At 51.4% G+C, this 20,688-nt stretch overlaps 6 protein-coding genes across 6 annotated transcripts; 2 read left to right on the top strand and 4 right to left on the bottom strand.

Annotated features, from left to right (window-relative positions):
* Positions 1-34: 34 nt before the first annotated feature.
* BDW74DRAFT_146182 (succinate dehydrogenase assembly factor 3) lies at positions 35-864 on the bottom strand. The gene is made up of 3 exons (XM_073723299.1): positions 603-864; positions 375-474; positions 35-297 (listed from the first exon to the last, which is right to left on the bottom strand). The coding sequence occupies exons 1-3, from the start codon at positions 819-821 to the stop codon at positions 221-223; spliced, it is 396 nt and encodes a 131-aa protein (XP_073587934.1). The 5' UTR covers positions 822-864; the 3' UTR covers positions 35-220.
* Positions 865-943: 79 nt separating this feature from the next.
* Positions 944-1,816, top strand: BDW74DRAFT_174417 (S-adenosylmethionine-dependent methyltransferase; the record flags this gene model as incomplete). The annotated part of the gene is made up of 1 exon (XM_073728027.1): positions 944-1,816. The coding sequence occupies one exon, from the start codon at positions 944-946 to the stop codon at positions 1,814-1,816; it is 873 nt and encodes a 290-aa protein (XP_073587935.1).
* A 429-nt stretch (positions 1,817-2,245) lies between these two features.
* BDW74DRAFT_78643 (mRNA splicing protein SMD1) lies at positions 2,246-3,024 on the bottom strand. Its single transcript, XM_073733727.1, has 3 exons — positions 2,893-3,024; positions 2,763-2,812; positions 2,246-2,670 (listed from the first exon to the last, which is right to left on the bottom strand). The coding sequence occupies exons 1-3, from the start codon at positions 2,904-2,906 to the stop codon at positions 2,366-2,368; spliced, it is 369 nt and encodes a 122-aa protein (XP_073587936.1). The 5' UTR covers positions 2,907-3,024; the 3' UTR covers positions 2,246-2,365.
* A 116-nt stretch (positions 3,025-3,140) lies between these two features.
* BDW74DRAFT_146189 (uncharacterized protein) lies at positions 3,141-6,464 on the bottom strand. Its single transcript, XM_073723300.1, has 3 exons — positions 5,748-6,464; positions 3,844-5,688; positions 3,141-3,787 (listed from the first exon to the last, which is right to left on the bottom strand). Exons 1-3 carry the CDS (start codon positions 6,108-6,110, stop codon positions 3,305-3,307), a joined length of 2,691 nt encoding a protein of 896 aa, XP_073587937.1. The 5' UTR covers positions 6,111-6,464; the 3' UTR covers positions 3,141-3,304.
* A 50-nt stretch (positions 6,465-6,514) lies between these two features.
* On the bottom strand, positions 6,515-9,865 carry BDW74DRAFT_146191 (uncharacterized protein). Its single transcript, XM_073723301.1, has one exon. The coding sequence runs from the start codon at positions 9,517-9,519 to the stop codon at positions 6,781-6,783; it is 2,739 nt and encodes a 912-aa protein (XP_073587938.1). The 5' UTR covers positions 9,520-9,865; the 3' UTR covers positions 6,515-6,780.
* Positions 9,866-18,865: 9,000 nt separating this feature from the next.
* On the top strand, positions 18,866-20,581 carry BDW74DRAFT_78724 (uncharacterized protein). Its single transcript, XM_073733728.1, has 7 exons — positions 18,866-18,917; positions 19,001-19,285; positions 19,342-19,717; positions 19,822-19,942; positions 20,005-20,072; positions 20,180-20,210; positions 20,283-20,581. Exons 2-7 carry the CDS (start codon positions 19,127-19,129, stop codon positions 20,449-20,451), a joined length of 924 nt encoding a protein of 307 aa, XP_073587939.1. The 5' UTR covers positions 18,866-18,917; positions 19,001-19,126; the 3' UTR covers positions 20,452-20,581.
* Positions 20,582-20,688: the final 107 nt, after the last annotated feature.

Below are 20,688 nucleotides of genomic sequence, written 5' to 3' on the forward strand. Positions count from 1 at the left end.
GTCTTGCGGATTTTTCTTATCGTTCTGATTCTGATTCGCCTATTCATAAGTGGTTCATCGGCTTTTCTCCGGGATATAGAATCGGTCTCCGAGTATATGTATATATATGTACAGGAATCACAAAATATCTTACAGCTGAACACCGTTTTCAACGCCAAAGGTGTATATAATCTAGCCATGAGCCTCGAAGCCCAAGGGATGCTGTTGTAAAAGCAGCGATTTACTTCTCACCCTCACCCTCGCCATCTTTATTCTGAATCGTCTGCATCAACTCATACAGTTGGCCGAGTTGTTGGTCTAGAACATATAAACGCAGCCATTAGCAATTGGGGCCCCCTTGGAACGAGATACCAAGGAGAAGAGAGTTGACGTACCGCTCATCTTATCCAGCTTGCTCTTATCCAGCTTCTCCCCAATCCACGCATCTCCCTCCAGCTTTTGCGCATACAACTGCCACTCCGTAAGGAAACCGATCTACAAGACAACGATGAGTTAGCTTTTGTCCAGGCAAAGCACCATAGACACCACACCCCGCAACCCCGCCTCCAGGTCAACATAGGTAGTCCAACAATGGCGGGAAAGCGAAAGGCGAAACAACATACAATATGCAACGGGTTCTCCGTACTCCGATGGGCACGGAACTCGCTCTTGACATAGGAGTCGCCCAGGATGCGCATTTCGGGATCGAGCTTCCTGCGGTGCACGCGGAGGATGCGGCGGTAGAGTGGGATGGGCGGGAGGAGGGCGAGGGCTTCGGTGAGGCTCGCGGCGGAGCCCATGCTCGAAGGGGCAGCGTAGAGGAGGCGGGTGAGGGCGCGCATTTTATAAGGTATTGTTCGGCGACTTGTATGCGTTGATGTGGAGTGGTAGTCGGAGCTGGAGCTCGAGATGGAGATGACGGAGCCGCGGTTGAAGCTCATCAAGCGGAGACAAATTTCTCCGCATGAATCTCGATTTATTCTTTCGCAGCATCGAACAACTATCCCTCTCCTATAATATCGACCAATTCGAGGAAAACGAGATGCTTCCTACGCCAGATACATCGCACGTCTCCTTCGACACGATCTACGAACCCTCCGAAGACTCCTACCTTTTCCTAGACACGCTCTCCTCCGAGTCCGAATCGACCTGGCTGAAATCCCGCTTCCCCTCGTCCACGCCCTCCCCGCTCCTTCTCGAAGTCGGCTCCGGCTCCGGCGTCGTCCTCGGCTTCGTAACCGCAAATGCACCACTGATTCTCGGTCGCCGCGATGTCCTTGCGCTCGCGACGGACGTGAACCGCAACGCATGCGCTGCGACGAAGAAGACTGTGGAAGTTGCCGTGGATGAGCGACAATCAAAACAACAAGAGCGCGAGGATGCGCAAATAGAGCTAAAATCCGTCTGCCTGTCAGCTGTCACAGGAGACCTGTGCACACCCCTCCGATCCGGCAGCGTGGACATCCTTCTCTTCAACCCGCCGTACGTGCCGACTGAGGAACTTCCCGCTATTCCGTCTACCGCTGATGCGACTACGAATGAAGTGGAGCTAACGCGGAGCGCAAAGTTCGCGCGCGACTCGTACTACCTTTCTCTCACGTACGCCGGGGGTCGAGATGGGATGGAGACCACGGACAGACTGCTTGAATCGATACCTGAGGTGTTGGACCCGGACCGCGGCGTCGCGTATGTACTGCTCTGTGCGCAGAATCGGCCGGCGGAGGTTAAGGATAGGATTCGGGGCTGGGGAGGGGGATGGAGAGCTGAGAATGTGGGCAATAGTGGGGTGCAGGCTGGATGGGAAAAGTTGGTTATTGTGAGGATCTGGAGGGAATAGCTTTTTCTTTAAAATGTGATGATCATGACGTTATGATAGATTATAGACATAGATATGGATAGATGGACGGGATTATGGATTTGTCTTGGGATTATTTGTGATATTCGACCATATAAGGACGGAGTCGATGTCTGCGCTGCTGTGTGAAGTCACGGACTGTATGACCCAGTCCGCCGAATATATGGTCAATGGTATCGGTCTAGTTGCACAGACTGGTTGATCGACCTGGTGTCCTCTCGCATCGCAACTGCAATATAGATGTCCTGCACAGAACGAACCATGCTTTTCCGGCCTCCGCGTCCAACTCATGCTCTGGTCTTATTGCCTGACCACGCAGCTTTCCACCCTCTGACTCCTTCCTTCTAACAAGGTCGAGACCCAGCAACCCATTTTCAGATCCGAGCCCTAGGACACGTAAAAGCGACAACGGCAGCGGACATCAACCAAGCAAACAACTCTCGAAATCAAGAAAAAGAAATAAACTCCGCATCCAGAGATCCGATCCCAAATACGAAATGCACCCGTAGCATAGAAAATATCCAGCTGAGCTTAGAAACCACGACCCCGGCCTCGGCCCCGACCCCGACCGCGCCCTCTAGGCCCGCCGCGGCCACCACCCCGTCCACCGCGATCAGCCTCCTTACGCGCCTTGTTCTTGGGCTTGGGTGTGTCGTCGATGAGCAGCGTGTCGAGGGGCAGACTGTCCGGCAGGATGTAGTAGCGGATCGTGGATCCGCGGATGTTGATCGTGTCGAGGGAGATCGGGTCGCGGCCCTTGGGAGTCATCTTGACGGTTCGCAGGGAGGTGTTCATTTGCGGGCTAACGGAAGTGATGGTTCCGTGGAGGATTGTGCCTACGCGGAGAAAAAGGGTTAGCGGTGGTGTTTGTGATGGTGGTTGTATTGAGCGCAGGTAGAATGGGCGAAGAAAAGGAGGCAGGACAGACCATTCTTCAACTCGATAGTCACTGTTTCATTGGCGCACTTCATTAAGAATCTGGATGCGACGTGTTAGCTTGTTGTTCTTGCGGCTAAGGAGCTGAGCTTGACGTGGAGCTGCGACGGGATTTTACGCACCGGACGAGCTTCATGGTGGTGAAGATTGCGGCTTCGCGCGCGGAAAGAAAGAATCGACGAGGTTGCTGAAGAAAGTCGGTGCGAGACGAGTCGAGATTCCGGCCGTCAACGGTGCTCCTTGGGTGATTGGCTTCAGGTTGATTTCATGTCGTCCATTTCGTCTCCATCGCGGATATCAAAAGCTGACTGACCGCCAAGTCACGTGCTTTGACATGGAGGAAGAATCTACGCGGACGACGAGAAAGTAATTGTTTGCAAGAAGACAAATTCGGATTGGCTAAAGAATAATCCAGTACGAGGAATACATGTAATTCCAGTTAATGTGCTGGGAAATCGCTCCATGGTATCTTGCAATCAACAAGAAAGTAAGTCAAATATCAACGCCTGCTTCACGCTTATACAGAACCCGGGATCATAAAACGCCATGCCGTGCTTTGAAAATAGCAATCTTGTCGTCATAGAAAAGAATCTCGCGCAAGCGGAAAGACACGCGGGGGCGGCCATAGTCGCAATCAGATGTATCGTCATCTTCTAGAGATCTCTGATCTTCCGACGATAAGTCGGAATGGGAATCCATTGTGATTCCCTCGTCATCTTCGTCCGAGTCTTCCTCGTTCGTTTCGGACCCGGCCCAATTCTCGGCTCCTGGAACAAAGCTTTCACTGTGAATGTCGTCCGTTTCGGCCAAATCGTACTCATTACCCTTGCCTTCCAGAATCTCGTAACATTTGTTCTGCATGCCTAAGTAGCTGATGCTGATTTCGGGCCGGAGGGTCACAATGTCGAGGACCTGCATGGCGAGCTCTTTGAGGTCTAGATGCACTGGGCGGATAATATGGGGAATGTGGAGGGCGCGAAGCTGAGGGATGTAAGGCAATCTCTGTAGGAAATAGTGCTAGTGATAACGTTAATGAAATCGGGTGCCAGGTCAATTGAAAATCAATGACTTACCCAATCCCTGGAGTCTATGGTCATCGACAATTCTTTTAGCTTAGGCATTCGTCCGCTTGTTATGAAGGTGATGACCTCTCGTGTGAACATCCACTTCCGCCACCGGTTATTACTCATTTCCAATCCTGCCGGTGATCGTTCAGTACTGTCCACTAGCAATCTGCTCAGGCTCGCCCGATGAGTCCGTATCACATTCCGGTATATTCCCTCAATATGAACAGCGGAGTCATGTAGTGGGGATCCATGGAGAAAAACGGTCTCCAAAGTGTCCGGGCGAAGGATGTCTTTGATGAAAAGCAGCAGATAAGGTGAAACGGCGTCGGTGTGAATATGTTTAATCTTCAAGGCGTACTCCGGTTGACTCCTGTCCTCCTCCCTACTGGAGTGTCTAGAGCCAGTGCGTGGTGCTGCAGAAGGAGCAAAGCGACGGCGAAGACCCCTCCACAGCTTTTCGTGGCCTTCACAGCGGAGTATAGTGAGTGAGGTAATTCGTGTCCAGTCAATGGTGTCTAGTAAAACTGATGCAGAAAGGGGGACGCGCTCTAATTCGAGGACCTCTAGCTTTAGCAATTGGCGATCAGCCGTAGATGTGGAGGAGTAAGTTGCTTTTGACGACTTTCTCGAAGACTCTCTTGAAGCTTTCGACGTGGGAATCTGTATTGGCTGTGTTCCCTGCGGGCTCAGGTTTGGAATATTTCCCGCATTGATGATATCCTGCGCTTCAACCAGGTTAGGAGTCGCTGTCGTATCGAGCGTTTGCGCAGAGAAAGCTTCGGTGAGAGTATGAACCGTGGTATCTGAGTCCGTGACCATCGTGACGTCTCCCGACGTGTTATCATCATCTGCTTTGACAGGTTCCTCTGCTTTCAATGGGGTTTCGCTGGTTGGGCGCCCCGGCCAGCCCAGTATCGCTCCAAGTACTCCACCAGCCCTCGGCCACCCGGACGTGGTAGTGGAATCGCCTTGTTCGATATGCGATCCTGCCTGTGGCTTCAACCACTCAGCCTGACAAACCTTTGAAGAGATGCCAACACGCAGCTCTCGCAATTTATCTCGCGAGCGTCCAATGAGCACAGCCATTTCCTCAAGGTATGAGGGTTCGTCGATATCAAGGACGCTCAGGTTCTTCAGTGGGGGCAGTATCGAGAGCGAAGGGTATTCTACATGCCCGTATTTCCGGAAAAGAGATGAGCCCGTAGCCGGCGGAACAAGGATATGCTGCGTCTCGGGAAGTGTTAATGAAGACGTAGTGGGAACTCCTGACAAAGGACGAACCGTGTTCTCGGAATTATCGTGCCACCGTATCCAAACATTCTCCAAACGACATTCGTGTCCCGGTCGATCTGCTAGCGACGATAACGCAATCCATACATCCCTTACGACGCCGGTTGGCATATCCCAAATGAATGTCTCCAGGTTGACCATCCGCGCTACGGCTAGCGCAACAAGTGTTCCGAGCATTTTCCCAGTCTCTTTCGTGACTGAATATTCCTGCACCCAATCTGGCGGGCCGTTCCCGACGGAGAATTTTCGCGTATACTGTGCAAAGTAATTGCCGCGCCGGACTCGTACACTTCCCTGCTGAACATCCGATTGATGGTTATTGCACTCGCACTGGGCGCAACTGCGTGTCGCGTGCCTAACAGGCACTTCTCGGAAGATGTCTTCGCCCATAACTAATGTCGCCAGCCCGTAGGAAAGAGCATCCACTCCCCCCGGATGATCAGACTGTGGAAAGGCATCCGGCCAGACGATATCGAACCGAGCGTACATCTGAGGGACTGCGAGGGAATGGAGTGCGGAACAGGTAAGGGCCAGAGACGTAAGGTCATTCGTATGGGTCACCTAGAAGAGCACCAGCACGATTAATATATGTAGCACACCAGTCTTGCAAAGGCGCATACCTCTTTGATGATGTCTTGAAGGAGATCCACAGGGAGATCCAAAAGATTCAGACGCTTTGCCGTCTCCTCGCGTTCTCCAACAGATGTCGAGTCGCCCTTCAATGCGGCCATATCTGGAACCTGGTCCTTCTCATCAACGCCGTTGGTGAGCGTGGATTTCGTCGTGGATACAGCGCGCCCATTTTGGATAGGAAGCTCGGACTCGGCAGCCTCTTCGATGTAAGATTGGACCAACTCTATTTGGGACTCCTCACCCGCCGATGTGGTGCTAACAGAAGAGACAAGGTCGTCCTCTTCATCACATAGCTGGTCCAGATCAGATATGGCTCCAGTGTCGGCATAGGCGCAGCCAAGTTCGGCCATAACGGCGAGATGATACTGCGTCGGGTTTGCAGACCGGAACCATAAGACGGGTCAGGGCGAGGCGATGGTCAGGGAGATGAGGTAAAGGATATCCTGCTCTTTGAAATACGCAGTAAGCCGGAGATGGAAGCAGGCGGATGTAAGAGGAGCCTGGCGAGGCTGGATTCTAGACAGATGAGCTTAGAGCAGCAGGCAGAAAGTCGGCGGGAAACTCTGGCAAATCACCCCGAACACAAAGGCAAAGCTACCAATCACAGAAGGCTGTACCAAGGCGGCCAAGCGTTGTCTGTCACCTTAGAACCTGAACCTAGGGCTGCCGAATCACTGCGCCGAGGCTCATCTAGCGAAGACGGGGAGTCGAAATTGAATGACACGTCTCATGGCAGTTAAAGAAGTTATCTATAGAAAGTTACGGAAGAGGTGAAGCTCCTTAGCGACGGTTGCTGTGCAGGAGCTCTTCTGTCACGGCGGGGCTTCAATGGGGCTAGCCGTAGTGGGGGCTGTGCACGTGCCACATCTGTATAGTACATATTCTGCCTACGTAGAGTGTATGTCCAAGTATAACATCAGAATCGCAAGAAGTTGAATAAAATAGCAAGCATATAGCAATACACAAAGCAGAAAAGGACACAGCACAAAGCAGTAAGCAAGAGTAAATAACAAAAGAACATCAGCTTGCACACTCTTCAGAGTACAGTACTTCACGAACATGACCGACGAAACCCTCTAGGCGGGAGGGCGAGGTGGAGCCCTCTACAGATGCCAACGCAGCTGACGCCCCCGGCATAAGCAGTACCTGGGACCCGACTTCAACCCACTCAGCTGACGCGACGAACGAGAATGTTATATCGATTGAGCCTTGCGGGGAAGAATCCGAGGAGCTAACCATTTGTTTCACATCCGGCTTGCTCGGCAACTCAGTGTCAAAGCTGAAGAAGTCCGACTCGGTAGGCGACGGTGGAGACGAAAAGATTTCATCGCCAGCTAAAGCCATACATGTCAACTTCACCGTCGTTCGAACGTTCGCAATATACGCTATCGCATTGCCTCCGAGCAAAACTGGAGGAGATAGTGATGATGCGAACTCGCTAGAGGGGAAACTTGCGACAAATCCAGTAATGGGTAGCAAGGGACAAGTCTCAGGAGATATTGGCATGCTGGCTAGAATGGCACCCTTGCGGAACTTTCCCAGGCGCAGAGGTTGCTCGGCGGGCGTGGTACTCAAAGGCTCGATCCCGATTGTTCCCACTTGGTCTTCAGTCAGTTTCTGGACTGAAAGCCGAAGATTGCGAACGCTGACAACCCGAACTTGCTGCCACAGCATCTGTGCTGGTGGAGAAAATTTCCCGGGGGGAGATGAGTTTGAGAAATCTCCAGAGGGGGGTCGGCTGCGGTAAGAGCCGTACTGTGAAGAACGTCGGTCTAGACGAAGCCTCTGATAGCTTGGACTGCTTCCATTTTCTAACGGCCCGTTCGGTATGACAGGCCCAATAAGTAACTCATCGCCAACGGATATAGAGCCGTAACGGACCAAGCCACACAGAACCACGCCATGATTCTGTTGTCGCTGCTCTGAGTATACCTTTGACGGTGGAATGGCGAAAACCTCGTCGACATCAAACACACTCGCTGGGTGCTGAGGTATTTGTAGTGGCTTCGGTATACTAATGGTTCTAAGGGGTGGCCTGGGCGGAATCGGCAGATTGCGAAGCAAGGCATGAAGTTTCTCTATGCCCGAGCCATCAACAGCACTTGTAAGTACAATAGGCACTGTTGTAGCCCAGTCATCGGTTTTTTCTATAAGTTTCCTCACTTCTTCTGCATCTGCCGACTTGATGCGCTGCAGGTCTACACCTTTCCCAGACGGGTTAGATTGTACAGGGAGCATGGCTGGCTTTCGGCCGGAGACTTTCAACGCCGATAACACCTTGGCGAGAATATTTCTCAGACCAGCTCGAGATGCAAGATCCATCTTCGTCATGACCACGACAACTCGGATGTTTAGCTTGTTGCATAGCTCCAGGTACGACAGCGCCAGATTGATATCCATTGGCTGCTCCGCATAGTCGACGTCAGGGCTGACAGAAGGCTCTTCCTCGCAAGTGGCAGCAATGCAAAGAAAGACATAATGCGGGGCCCAACTGATCAATCCCCTTAACGTGGACTTCAGATAACGCACCGAACCAGGAAGATCAGAGACGAAGGCTAAACGACCACCTTCTGAAGCGGCGTGAATATCGTCCCATGCTGCAACGTTCCCCGAGGCATAGTTAACCACATCAAAGCCATCAGTGGACGCCGTTGGAGCGTACCCGATAAGTTCGTGCGCAACAGAACTGGTTACACCAGATGAGATCTCGTGTCTGTGTTTCAGCAGTCCCAGTCTGCTGGTTCCTCTGCCATTGTCCAAGACAGACGATGTTAGCGTGCCCAGAAGAGACGATTTGCCAACAGTATTTGGCCCTGCTATAGAAACTCGAATCTGGCTGGTGTTAGACGCGTACCCGTCCGGTATAGACTGCGGAGCGGCATCTGATGTCGACATCTTCTCAAGAGATTCGGTGATAGGCAGTTCTACACGGTAGTAGTCCCAGTCTGGACTAACTAGCGCTTCCGCAACCCAGAGGTTCTCAGCATGCACTTTGCCCAGATTGCCGTCCTCGACGCCTGAGTCTTCAACCCATTCGCAATCGCCGACAACCACCCTGCGGAGAACTTCCACTTTGCAACCAAGACTGGCAGCCATGGCTTGCAAATTGGACAAGCTCTCCTCTAACTCGTCATTGATAAGCCCTACAAATGTCCCGTCATCGGCGACCCCAATCTCATACAGTGCACCCTGGCTTTCTTCAAGACCAGGAAGTAGGCGCGATGGTTTTGGTGTTGCGCCGAGCCTCGGCGTTGCTTCTGGCAGAACAGGAAGCACGAGATTGGCTGTGGTGGAAGAATGGAACGGCGACGATTGCTGTAGACGCCATAGCAACTGGGTTGTCAGCTGCTGTAAGCGCTGCTGGCGGCTGTCTATTGAGCGGCTTTGAGGCAATCTCAAGTTCGGCTCCTCTACTGAGGATGCTGCGGGTGCGGGGCCAGATGTGGACAAGCTTGCGCGGGAATGGTAAGACCCACCAACGAGGTGACCCGTAGACATCGAAGTATAAGGACGCCGAGGACGCAAAAGAAGATGTAGCTTGTACTCCGTGGGACCCTCTTGGGGTTCAGGCTCCAGCTTTGAGATTCCATAGTCAGAAAGAAAATCGTGCCCCGCACAGTCAAGGTTCGTGTTGGAGCGTGTGCGGGCGGCCGCTGTTCGATTGCCAGCTAGGACCACTTGCGGAGTTGAAGATCCTGAGGTGGACCATGGGGAAGAGACCCTCGGGGGATCAGGGTCGTAGGTGAAAACAGACGCCATGTCGTGTCGAATCTAGTCCCGTCTCACAACAAAAGGGGGCGAGTTACGGTATTGATCAATTCGCAAGAAGATACAAGACAGCAACAAAATCAAGCAATTATTCGCGCGCCTGTTCGTATGCAGTATATTAGTCGGAATGTATGTCGGCAGTATCTGAGTTCTTCACGTATGCTATGTATTTTGAATAGATTCATCTTGAGGCGAAACTAGACAGTCTGCAATTGAGTAAGGGACAAGCGTTGGTGTGGGCACAATCTGTCGAGTTGGGAGAATTATATCAGAAGAGAGCCGTCACACACTCAAATAAGAAGATTGATCAAAAGAAAGATGACATTGTGAAGAATGAGTCACAACATGTTGAGACTCGATGGATGTCTCATTGGCGGTCTTGGATGACACGACGCGATCATGTGATCTCTTCAAGCCCAACCATATGACGTAAGCATTCTACCACGTGTGAGCAAGGGTCCCCGGTCACAACCACTTTGATCTCAAAAGTTTGGTGCACCACGTCAATAGTCGAGTGTCTGCGCTAAGCTACGAATGACTTATAGAGTACCTCTGAGCAGGCTTATTGATTTGAGAGCTTTCCTGCTAGGAAGTACGGTCTTTAACAGATGATGCGGGGCCAGATAGAATATATATATCAGGTGAAACCACAAGAGAATAGTATTCTCCTGTCTGTGCTAAATATATTCATTTATGAAAGGCTGCAAAATGGTAAGGAAGTCCTACGCTAAATGCCATATTTATGCAGATACTAGACATCCGTTTGCATAGGAGATATCAACGCCGAAGGCATTCCGTCTACAGAACGAGGTTCAAAGAGTATAAAGCTCGTCGAGTGATGAGCGGGAAAAATGGTTAACAACCAAGAAATTGCGCCTTTTCAGCGACTTGAGATAAATTCTAGTCAAGTATAATGCACCCAAACACCAATGCCCGACAAAATCCTGCGCCTTATTATCCCTTCCTAGCCCTAACTGTATATTCAATGAGCCGCCATGCAAAGTCGAAGCGAGCCTTCAATGCTCGCTCTAAGCATAATCCGCGCGGAGGATCGAATGTGACCTGCGATGTACCAGATACTGTGGTGCCGAAGGTATTCGTACGGACAGAGGGACGTTCGTTTCGTAGATCTACCGCTCATGGGAGGATTTTCTCCAGTGACGATTCCTTACTTCGCATCTCAGGCCCTCTCACCATTTGTACTTCATCGACTGGACCGTTCCCTTCCGGATGCCTTGCATTTCCCTTGAGCAAGGTGAATGTTTCTCGCAGTGGATCGTGTAAAGACAGCGCCACAATGGGGACACTCGGCCTTCGTCACAGCGCCTGATTTCTCCCTTTGATGGCGTAAAAGATTGCTGAATGTTGAGAACTCGCGACCATTACACCCATGCTCCCAACATTTTGGTTTTCGTGGTGTTTGTAGTACCCGGTATGGCGCTGGGTCCGTGGAAGGAGGAGCAGAATCGGGTGACGAGTAGACGGTTCCTGAGGACGGGAAAGATTGTGGGTGAGGACTTGTGGCCAGAGATCCAGTGTTTGAGCTGACGGTTCACAGAATGTCAGTGTGCTGCGTGAAAGAGTTAGATCAAAGGAAAGCTTACGGCATTGGAGAGCCTTGAGCGAGATAATACTCTGAGTTTACTAAATATGAAGGCGGCCTGACTTGGCGTATCAGCACCATGTTGCCAACTATCTGTTGAATTTTATACTCACGATGAGGTGAATAGATGCTCTTGCATGGGTGGGGAGCTCGTGGGAACTGAGCTGGTACTGCTGAATGAGTATGGGATCGATGTACTGGTCAGGCTTGTTCGTTAGCCATTGGCGCATGGGACCAGCCAAACAGGTCAGTGCAAGAATACCTTCTAGGATGATGGCGGTTTTGTGATGCACTCGTGTGCTGTGAATAGAGATATTGCGAAGAGGAAGGTCCGGGTTGGTAGTAATTTGGAGATGCAGAGGGATGGTGCGAGGGAAACCCTACACCTGCAGAGTATCCCGAGTGTGAAGAAAGACCATGTGGCTGTGAAAAGCTCTGCTGATCCATAGGCATAGTAGATGGGTGGAGGGGTTGCGGCGATCGGTGCTGCCAGCTGTAATCTGTTCCAAATTAGTTCGAACTCAGCGAAGCGGGCGACAGAGTCTGCATTCGACCGTACTGGATGAGTTATGTGCCATGTTTAAGTGTAGTTCTGTGAAAGCCCTTCTGACTCTCTGAAAAGGTCTATGCCCAGTTATTCTATGACTCTCAGTGTCTAAGCCGATTGCTGGTGGGCACAAGACTTACTGTTCGCTTGTTGCGTGATGGGCAACCTATAGCCGACAGCGAGAGTAGAGAGTCTGGTCCTGATAACAGATGGCAAAACTATATTTGATTCCAAAAAGATGAAGTCAGACAGGCTTGGTCGTTTGATCGCTAAAGACCAAGTTCGGCCCAATGTGCCTGAGGCGCCAGTGAGCGAGATTCGGGGCTGTGCTGATTTCTGGGAAGCCTGGAACGAGGACAAAAACCAATGCCCTATCGTATCAAAGATCAAAGTGACCAGTAGAGTAGCAGAGAGAAGGTGTCTCTGAGCTGTTTCACTGCGAGAGTAAAGCTGGTCAGCTTTCAGACAATAGGATGAGCGCCCACTCGTGGATTCTTTCGTATTAAGGAGGGGTATGCGAATTTGATAGATGACCTCCATGACCCTGGACTAAAGACAAATATGGAGTAGCAACATCATTGATAGAGTGGTCTGAATGTGGCAGGTAGCCCAATACTTTTCGGAGAAAAGGCAAGGCGAAAGTATGAGACAGGTGGATCAAGTATACAAACCAGAGCTGCAGCGCACAAACAGACAGGGGAAAACAAGTCCGACTGTCGAAGAGGGAACACGGTGAGACAAGATATGAGACAAGCTGACCTACACTAATGTTGATCGGAAGCTCGTAACTTGAGCACTGTGAGGAGCAAAGATGGCTGGCGTTCGAGACTCTAGACACAGCAAATTGAAGCCATCCCCAGACTGGTCGGAAGAGAGTATTTAAAAGATCCACCGCTGGCAAGAGAACAACAACCTGGGATAATAATAAAGGATGAACAAGAAACGAATAAGCGTGAGTCGGTTACGGACCGACTTCCAGTTAGTTCGCCTGTTTGGAGCGTTTTTATGGCAGCTCAGCTTACTGAGTCCCTAATAATACCTATTCCTATTCCTTATGCTCAACCCTCTTAAATTATGATTCTTTGGGCGGACTTGAAATTACAGTCTTGGCATCCAGTTTTTCTATTATTTCTGTTTTCATTTTTAGACGTGGATATTTCGTTCCCATCTATTTGAATCAAGGCGTGACCTGGAGAGGACTGAACTTCTTCCTTGTCATCATTCGAGTTCCAGATCCCAACACCACCACACAACTCAAACCAACTACTCTCGGTAAGTTTATCTCAATTCCCCTTTGCACCCCCAAATCTTTCATCTCACGATACTTGTTGCTCCAAGAATTTACACTCTGACTGGCCAAGAGACGTCGCGAGAAAGCGGGACATCCACTCGACAGTCGATACCTTTTCCTGACCATCTTTACGAGACCCGATACAAAGACGAAAGCTGGATACCGAAAATAGTTTGCGAGACGATCATTGGCAACGGTCGCGCCTGGGAACACCACATGAATATTTTTTGTCTTGTCAGACGGTACGGGCTACGGCCCTGGCGCCCCCGTCCGCCGTCAACCACTTCCTTCTGGACCCGAACTCCACAAGCGGGATAATGGCATGGAAGAACAGCGCTAGCCGCTAAGAGCCCAGCAAACGGGGACAGGCAGCCAGGCTCTGGTACCCAGAGCTTGGGAGAGCCGGGGAAATGAAGCTCCAGCTAGGCCTCAGATGCTCCCCGAGTCCCCGGCCTACACTATCGAACAGGCAAATACTGCGATGAGCGTGATCTCATCGTCATTTATTTTCAGCCCCCAGACAAGTATCGAGACCCACTGGTCGCTGGTTCTAACCCTTTTCCTCCATATTTTGTCCGCCGTACGCCGATAGCCGTTTACCAGTGCTGTTCTTTCTTTCCCTTATTTTGCTTTTTTCCTCCCGGTTATTCTTCGCTCTCCAGTTCCCTTGGTTCGCTCCATACTTCCTACGTTCTTTACAAGCTTGGAAAGTTAAGTATCATAGACTTCCGCTGGGAATAGGAAACCTTTCAGCCACGAAGTATATAGGCAAAATGCCCGGTGGGATGATGCCTGATTACACGAGGCTCGCGGAGTTGTACAAGATCGCCGTGTGACGGAAAATGCGGTGCGCAATCTGGGCCACATGGCGATAAGCAACGGACGGCTGAATCGATAATGATAATTTCTGTCTTCGGAACCAGGTATCGGTTGGTTGGAGTGGCTGGATGCGTCTTTTCCAACTGCCGGGAAGCGCCTGGGATATTGGTGGGGAGAGCTGTAAGGCGCTGACACTTGTCGCCTCGACTCCCTGTCCCCGCTAATCAACGGCTGGAACCTAGCGGTGATACTGTTGGGGGCTGCGGCTGCCAGTCGTAAGACAGGCTTGGATTTCCCCTAGCTGCAGCCTGCATCAGAACTTTTGGTGGCGGCGTTTGGCCCCCAAACTTAGTGCTAGCCAGCCACGCAGGCTAGTCCTAACGCTGACCCGACAGCTGCTTTGGTTATCACTTTTCCTTTTGCTCATGAGTGCGACGAAGCGAGACGGGACAGGACAAGAGTTCTGGCAGGTATCTGGATCGTTCCGCAGGGGCCAAATAATATGCACAGGCCCCATCGTATACGCGGTAAATCGGTGATGCACCCCGCTTGAAAGCTTCAACATCTCGAAGTATACTGCCAGAGTACGTTGAATTCTACCAGCTATCCCATCACGGATATTACAAATTTATATCATGCACGAATACGATATCACCTGGTCAGGACCGCAAATTCGATGCCAGCATTGGCCAACTTATGATGAAAGCGCCGAGGCGGAGGCTGTCAGACGAGACTTTCCACACGCTTAGCCTTGACCCCTTTTCCAGCGCGGAATGAGACTAAAGACGATAACCCTTCCGGAACAGAGGTCAGCGGTCCGAACAGCCAGGGTAAGGATCAACTGTGACTATGAACCTAGCAACAAGAATCGCTGTCCAGGAAACTTTCAACTCCCCCTTGTTCCACGCAGCTATTGTTGTTGACGGCATGTTCAACGGGCCACTGCCACCTGCCACTCCGTAATGAAACTGCGTCAACGAAAGTCAAATAAATTGATAGCCTTCCTGGAGTATTTTACGGTGTACTAATTACCCACTGGGCCTCTTGTGCTGACAGCAGTGACAGGTGACTAGTACGCCGTAGACTACCGGAAATACATCACTGGCGACTCGTTACGTGGCCCACTAGTCGAGCTTATCGGCCCTTTTCTCTTTTCCCGATTAGTGCCTCGTTCTCGAATGGCCTCGTTCTCCAATCTCCACTACTACAGGAGAAGCCGCCCAACCGCCCGGACTTAAGCCACTGAACTAACGATTGGGGCCGTTTCTCGGCGACGCGTTTCCGAAGAGACCTATGAGAGTGATCATAGCTCGCTTTTGAGCGGCTCTGATTGATCTAGTTCCAAGGTGACAAATACTGACCATGACATACTCCGATGTCGCCTGCTGGTACGCCTGTCCAATCGCCAACATTACTGATGATGATAAGAAGAAGCCACTTGAGGAGCGCGCATCGACATAGGAAGATTAGCCGCCTTGAGACCTCGTATTTTTCTCTCGTGTCCTGGCTCTCAACTAAGCCCTCTTGATTCGCTGCGTTAACGGCCACGCGGGCAGCCTGCCAGGATTTGACGATCTGCTTGGGTTCCACGTGCTGTGGCACTTTAATCGATCCTGCTGGGCCTTTGAACTTGCTTGACCCCGGACCCCGGAGCCCTACGGAGAGTGTGGATAGCTAGGACCCGTGCCTATTCGGCTCAGGGCAAGTTGCTAGGCTCTTTTATCTTGGCCGACAGGCTTCGGTATTTTCATAGGAAATGCTTTGCTTCTGGAGAATCGAGGAGTTCAAAAACTTATGTTCTTTGATACTGTCTGAACTCAAGGTTTCGCCCGCGCTCACGGCTGAATACGACACCCCACGTCAGTGTTTCGTTCGGCTCGGCGTTGACGTATCCAGATGCAATCATGCAAGTGTATCAGTCCTGTCTAGGGTTCATTTTCTCCGAGCCATAGGCACTACGGAGTGGAGCCAAAATCCCCTCTTGTTCCTGAGCTCATCTCTTCCTGGGGCTTTACATTGGTTCCAAGCAAATGGCACTCCCATACCGCACAATTAATAAGGATCAATGGGGTTCCATTGACTGATTTGCGATGTAGTACAAATGGACATTGACATTATAACGGCGGTTGGACCGAGCTTTCCAAATAACAAGCCCTGCCTTGCGACTGACGGGGTTGAACGTGCCCCTACACGAAAACCCTGCACGCCAGCGCCAATAATCGTTCAGCGGAAGGATGATCCTGGTGGTTGGCACTTGACAAGGGCATTTCTGGGGCTACAAGTCTCCCCTGACTTGGCTTCTGAAACCATTTGAGGCGGAAACCTGCTGGGGCGAGCTCTTGAGCCATACAGTCAGACTACCATACAGCCGGAGAGACATAGGAACGCATTATTGGCCTTCAGGATGTTATACTATACAATGCTCCTGTTATTGCGCCGCCGGTCTCATTCTTTATGACTCGTAAGTCACGACTCGCGAGTCATACAACCTCGACCGCACTTTCACCGTTTTACGAGAACAAGAAAACATAGCCAACAGCCATTGGGTATTTACGGAGTAGAGTTGGTGGCTGGCAGGAGAACTCTTGATAGGTGCGTGCGCCATCGCAGCTCGGCGGGTCGCTGGCGTTTCGGGGCTTGGTCATCCGGGCTCCATCCCTGGACTATTGCCTGATTCAGCTGCGCCGTTCTCCAACGCCAGCTGGTCCACAGCTCACGGTCCACTAAGGGCGGGGCTCGCGTGGGACCTGTTTTATTCTAGAATTCCGCTGGGAGCGAGAAAACCGGTGGAGGGCTGAGGCTGGAACACCTGACGTCTGTCTTGAAACCCATGTCATGGGTCAGGTTAATGATTCGCATTATAGCAGTATTTTGGTCTTGGCCGACAATCATTCAGCGGGTTATGCTTGGCCTCCAATGGAGGACGAGAACGATTTTCACCTGGTCACCGTATGACGGTCACACTGGCTGACGTCTCGCAATCGGTGCTCTCGTGTATCTTCGCCTGCGCTAGTCGACATTTGTACGGAGTACTCACGAGGCAGCCATCACACCATCGCATGGCGTCGCTCCAGTTACAGAATCGAGCTAAAACAAGAGCTAGAACTGCATCGGAGAGTAGGAGTTTGAGCCTTCGAACCATGGAACATCTGGAACTTCCCCACGTCCCTGAGGCTGCCAGGCTATCATGCCTCGTATCTTTTTCCTACGCTTCGTCGAATCATGTCCAAGATTGCTCATACCCTGGTCCAGCCTATGAGCATGTCAATCAAGTCAACGTTCCGGATCACACGGAATAAGAAAAGTGTGACCGGAAAAGGTGACCGGGCTGTGCTCATGTGAAAGCGTTAGGTATATTTGCTTTTCCCACGGTCTCTGGGCCAACCTCGGATCTCGACTATCGAAAAGTTAGTTCGGTTAGAGAAAGCGAGAACTCAGGTTAACCCTAGGCCGCTTTTTGATCCTTCCGTACTCCGTAGGCGCCGGGCCATGCCGATCGGCTCGAGGCGCTCGTGGGACCTCGAATCCATGCCCCAGACCGTTTATGAGTTCCTTTGTGCCCATGTCACTGTGTTACGTTGACTATTCTGGTATCTGCCGGTAAATATGACGCGGATGGTAGGCCCCAACGCTCAAGCCTCTGCGGCACTTGTGTCACCTGGAGTCTCGTGAACGGTGAACTCCCACCTGATGTCGCATCTCTGGCGGTCCGGCCCGAGGATACTGTGCTCCCTAGTAGCGGTGTGGAATCGGCCATTCAAAGGCCTTGAGAGCAAGGGCTCCTGAGCTCTTTCAGCTCCCACGCCGCGGTTGACTGCCTCCTGCCCGACGAATCGAGGCCCGACAGCATGCGCGAGGCGACGCAGCGAAAGGCGAAACATGCCTTGCTCCGGTATCCCAGTTGAGTAATACTTGCTCACGCCTCACGGCTCGATCAGCCCCTGTCACCGGCGGGTCTCGGAATTAAGGTCATTCATTGTCTGTGGGCGGCTGTCAACGCCGCAACGGTGCCTTCAAGGTTGACATACAGGGTTACCCCGGGTTCGCTTGCATCTAAACAAGAGATGCCTAGATGCCCAATTGACAAGCGCCTGCAACAGCGCGATTTCAAGGCAGATGGGCATGCATCATCCCGCTACCTGCAGTATCTCGTCTTGGCCTTACGCGGCATCTACTTCTAAAGCCTGGTTAACCCAATGACAGCCACCCTGGCGTAATAATGCTAGCGCCATAAACAGGGTCTGAGCTGGTCAAGTGCTTTGCACTGCAGATTCTCCCATGTTCCGATGAGCCACAACTGTGTGATAGGAGGGCCAAATTGTCACCTGGAATCTGCAAGCTGCGATGTGATGAGAGCATTAGGTGAGTGAGCTGAGTCGCTGTGATGATTCCACACATGATTATTGATAGCCGTGCAGTAAGTACTGACGACTTGAACCAGAGCTGTATTCAATGCGTATCCTTGAACACGACTGAGAATCGACTCAGCGCTTTCTGGCCTTCTACCTACTCGAGCAGCATAGTTCTAGCGACGAACTAATGGCTGATGCTTGTCCAACTGAAACAACTTATGGGCCTCTAGGTCTATCCGCGAACTGTGGGGGACAAGATGCACCCAGCTGAATAGCTCCAGACAATAGCGTTTCAGATCACGATTGCTTCTACCCGACATGATGCAAACACAACTGGACGATCGATCAACGCGGCATCGTTATCTGAGCTTGCCCTAAGTGGAGAGGATCCACTTCATACATCTGGGGTAAAGACATGAAATGATAGATTTTGCTGGCCCTCTGAACCCCGCGAGGCAAACCGGACTCCCATTTTCTGCGAAGGACTGTCGTAGTTGAGAACATATTGCCTGTCAGGACATCTGCAGCGAGCATGTTTAACCACATTGGTCGCTTGACCTATAACCTTGGGGTTCTTTCCACAAGAACCAACTGCCGGGAAACCGAATACGCAGCAGTTCTAGGACCGGGAACAAAATAATGAAGCCCTCTATCCAGAATCCCATCTATCTCGACGTGAACACACGCTTTGGAATGCTGACTAAAGTCGTGACGGCATGCAGGGCAGGGTCATCACATGACTGGGTCCGGATCTAGATATCCAGCCTCAACTTCGCCGTCAGTACCAAATATGCTTCTTTGTATTGGCTCGACAGTAGTTGCAATGCCATAGCACTGACAGCGCACCGGATATGCTTGAGACTATCATCTCGGAATAGACCATGCAGTCTCAAGCTCCGGACCTTGCAGCTACGCCTTCAATGAACCCCCTTGCGCGCCTGGCCGAGTTGTCCTACCTCTGGTAACCAATCAGCCAATGCTGCCAAATGAGTGACCCCTCGCACACTGGCTTCCACAAGCCCTACTTTATTGTCACCTGGGTGGAGTTCGGCATCTCCATGTTCTTCCTCGCCGCACGATGCTACACAGCACTGCGAATCACGAAATATGTCGCCTGTGACCTGCATTTGGCGATCGTAACATTCGTATGCTGCCCTTCTCACAAACCAGCCGTAGGACAATGCCGAACTAACTGTTTCAGGTCTTTGGCGCCGCTAGCATGGTGATGCTCACCCTCGCGGCACAAGCAGGCCTCGGCGTCCACGAGACAGTCCTAAACAGCACGGAGAACCACTACGCGCTGCTCTTCGGATGGCTAAATCAGTTCCTTGCTCTCATTGCCATCGGTCTCGGCAAACTCACCATTGTAGCTTTCCTGCAGCAGATCCAGGGCTACCACACGCGCTTCCGCTCGACGCTCCTCTGGTCCCTCGCAGGAAGCAACTTCATTGTGAATTGCATCGCGGCAGTCCTGCTTCTTGTACAATGTGATCCGGTGCAGAAGCTTTGGGATGACTCCGTGCCTGGCCAGTGTGATGGCCGGAGACGCGTACAAGTCTTCGGTTATGTTCAAGGGAGTAAGTGCACATTGCATATATCACTGCACTGCTGCATGGAGCTGGCTTTCTAGCTTGCCAACACGGTAGCAGCTTTGGTCATGAACTAATGTCTGTTATAACAGCCTGGTCCGCCGTTTGCGACTTTGCCCTAGCTCTCTTTCCGATTCTCCTCTTCGCTAGAATCCGAGTCATCTCGATCACGACACGCATCGGATTGAGTATTCTGATGGGCAGTGGGATAGCGTTTGTCAAGTCCAACCCTATACATGCATTCCATCCATACTAAGAAACCCTGTCCTGCATAGTGCCGGCGCCTGTGCCATCGTCAAAACCATCCGACTCGCCCGCTTGACGACCTTTACTGATGCAACCCGTATGTATCCACCCCACTTCATGCTTATAATCACCCATGCCTTCCCAGAACCTTCAATGCGCGCTGGAAAGAAAGGCTGACTGCAAGGTATATACTCTCCATAACAGACCAATTAGGAAATGTCATTGTGTGGAACCAGTGAGTCACGTCATTTATATGCGTTGCATGCGCCTGCAGGAAAAACATGTGTACTAAAACCAAACCTTGCAGGAGCGAGATGTGGGTAGTCTTCGTTGCCAGCTGTCTCCCACCAACGAAGGTGTTATTTGCGCACTTGTTGCAGCAGGGGAGTAAGGGTCTTTCCTCGCTTTGTGCCTGGTCGTCGCGAGGTGGGTTTGACCATGAGGGCTCCGGAGTAGATAGTATCTCTAGTCATTAACCTGTTTCTTACCCATACTTGGGAAGTCGTATATGCCTACGTAGGGACGTATTGTTGGCAGATAAAGTAAGAACTGACTGAGTGGAGATAGCATTGTGGCACTGCCTAAGTACAAACTTTTGGAGGAAAAAGAAGGAAACGAAATTTGAAGCGAGCTAGCCGTGCAACGTGTTAAGATATAGAGACGGCTGATATTGTTCTTCGGCTGTGCCTGACTCTCAAAGACGACAGTCAATA

Source organism: Aspergillus multicolor, assembly GCF_047715735.1.
Source record: "Aspergillus multicolor strain CBS 133.54 unplaced genomic scaffold BDW74scaffold_3, whole genome shotgun sequence".
NCBI lineage: Eukaryota > Fungi > Ascomycota > Eurotiomycetes > Eurotiales > Aspergillaceae > Aspergillus > Aspergillus multicolor.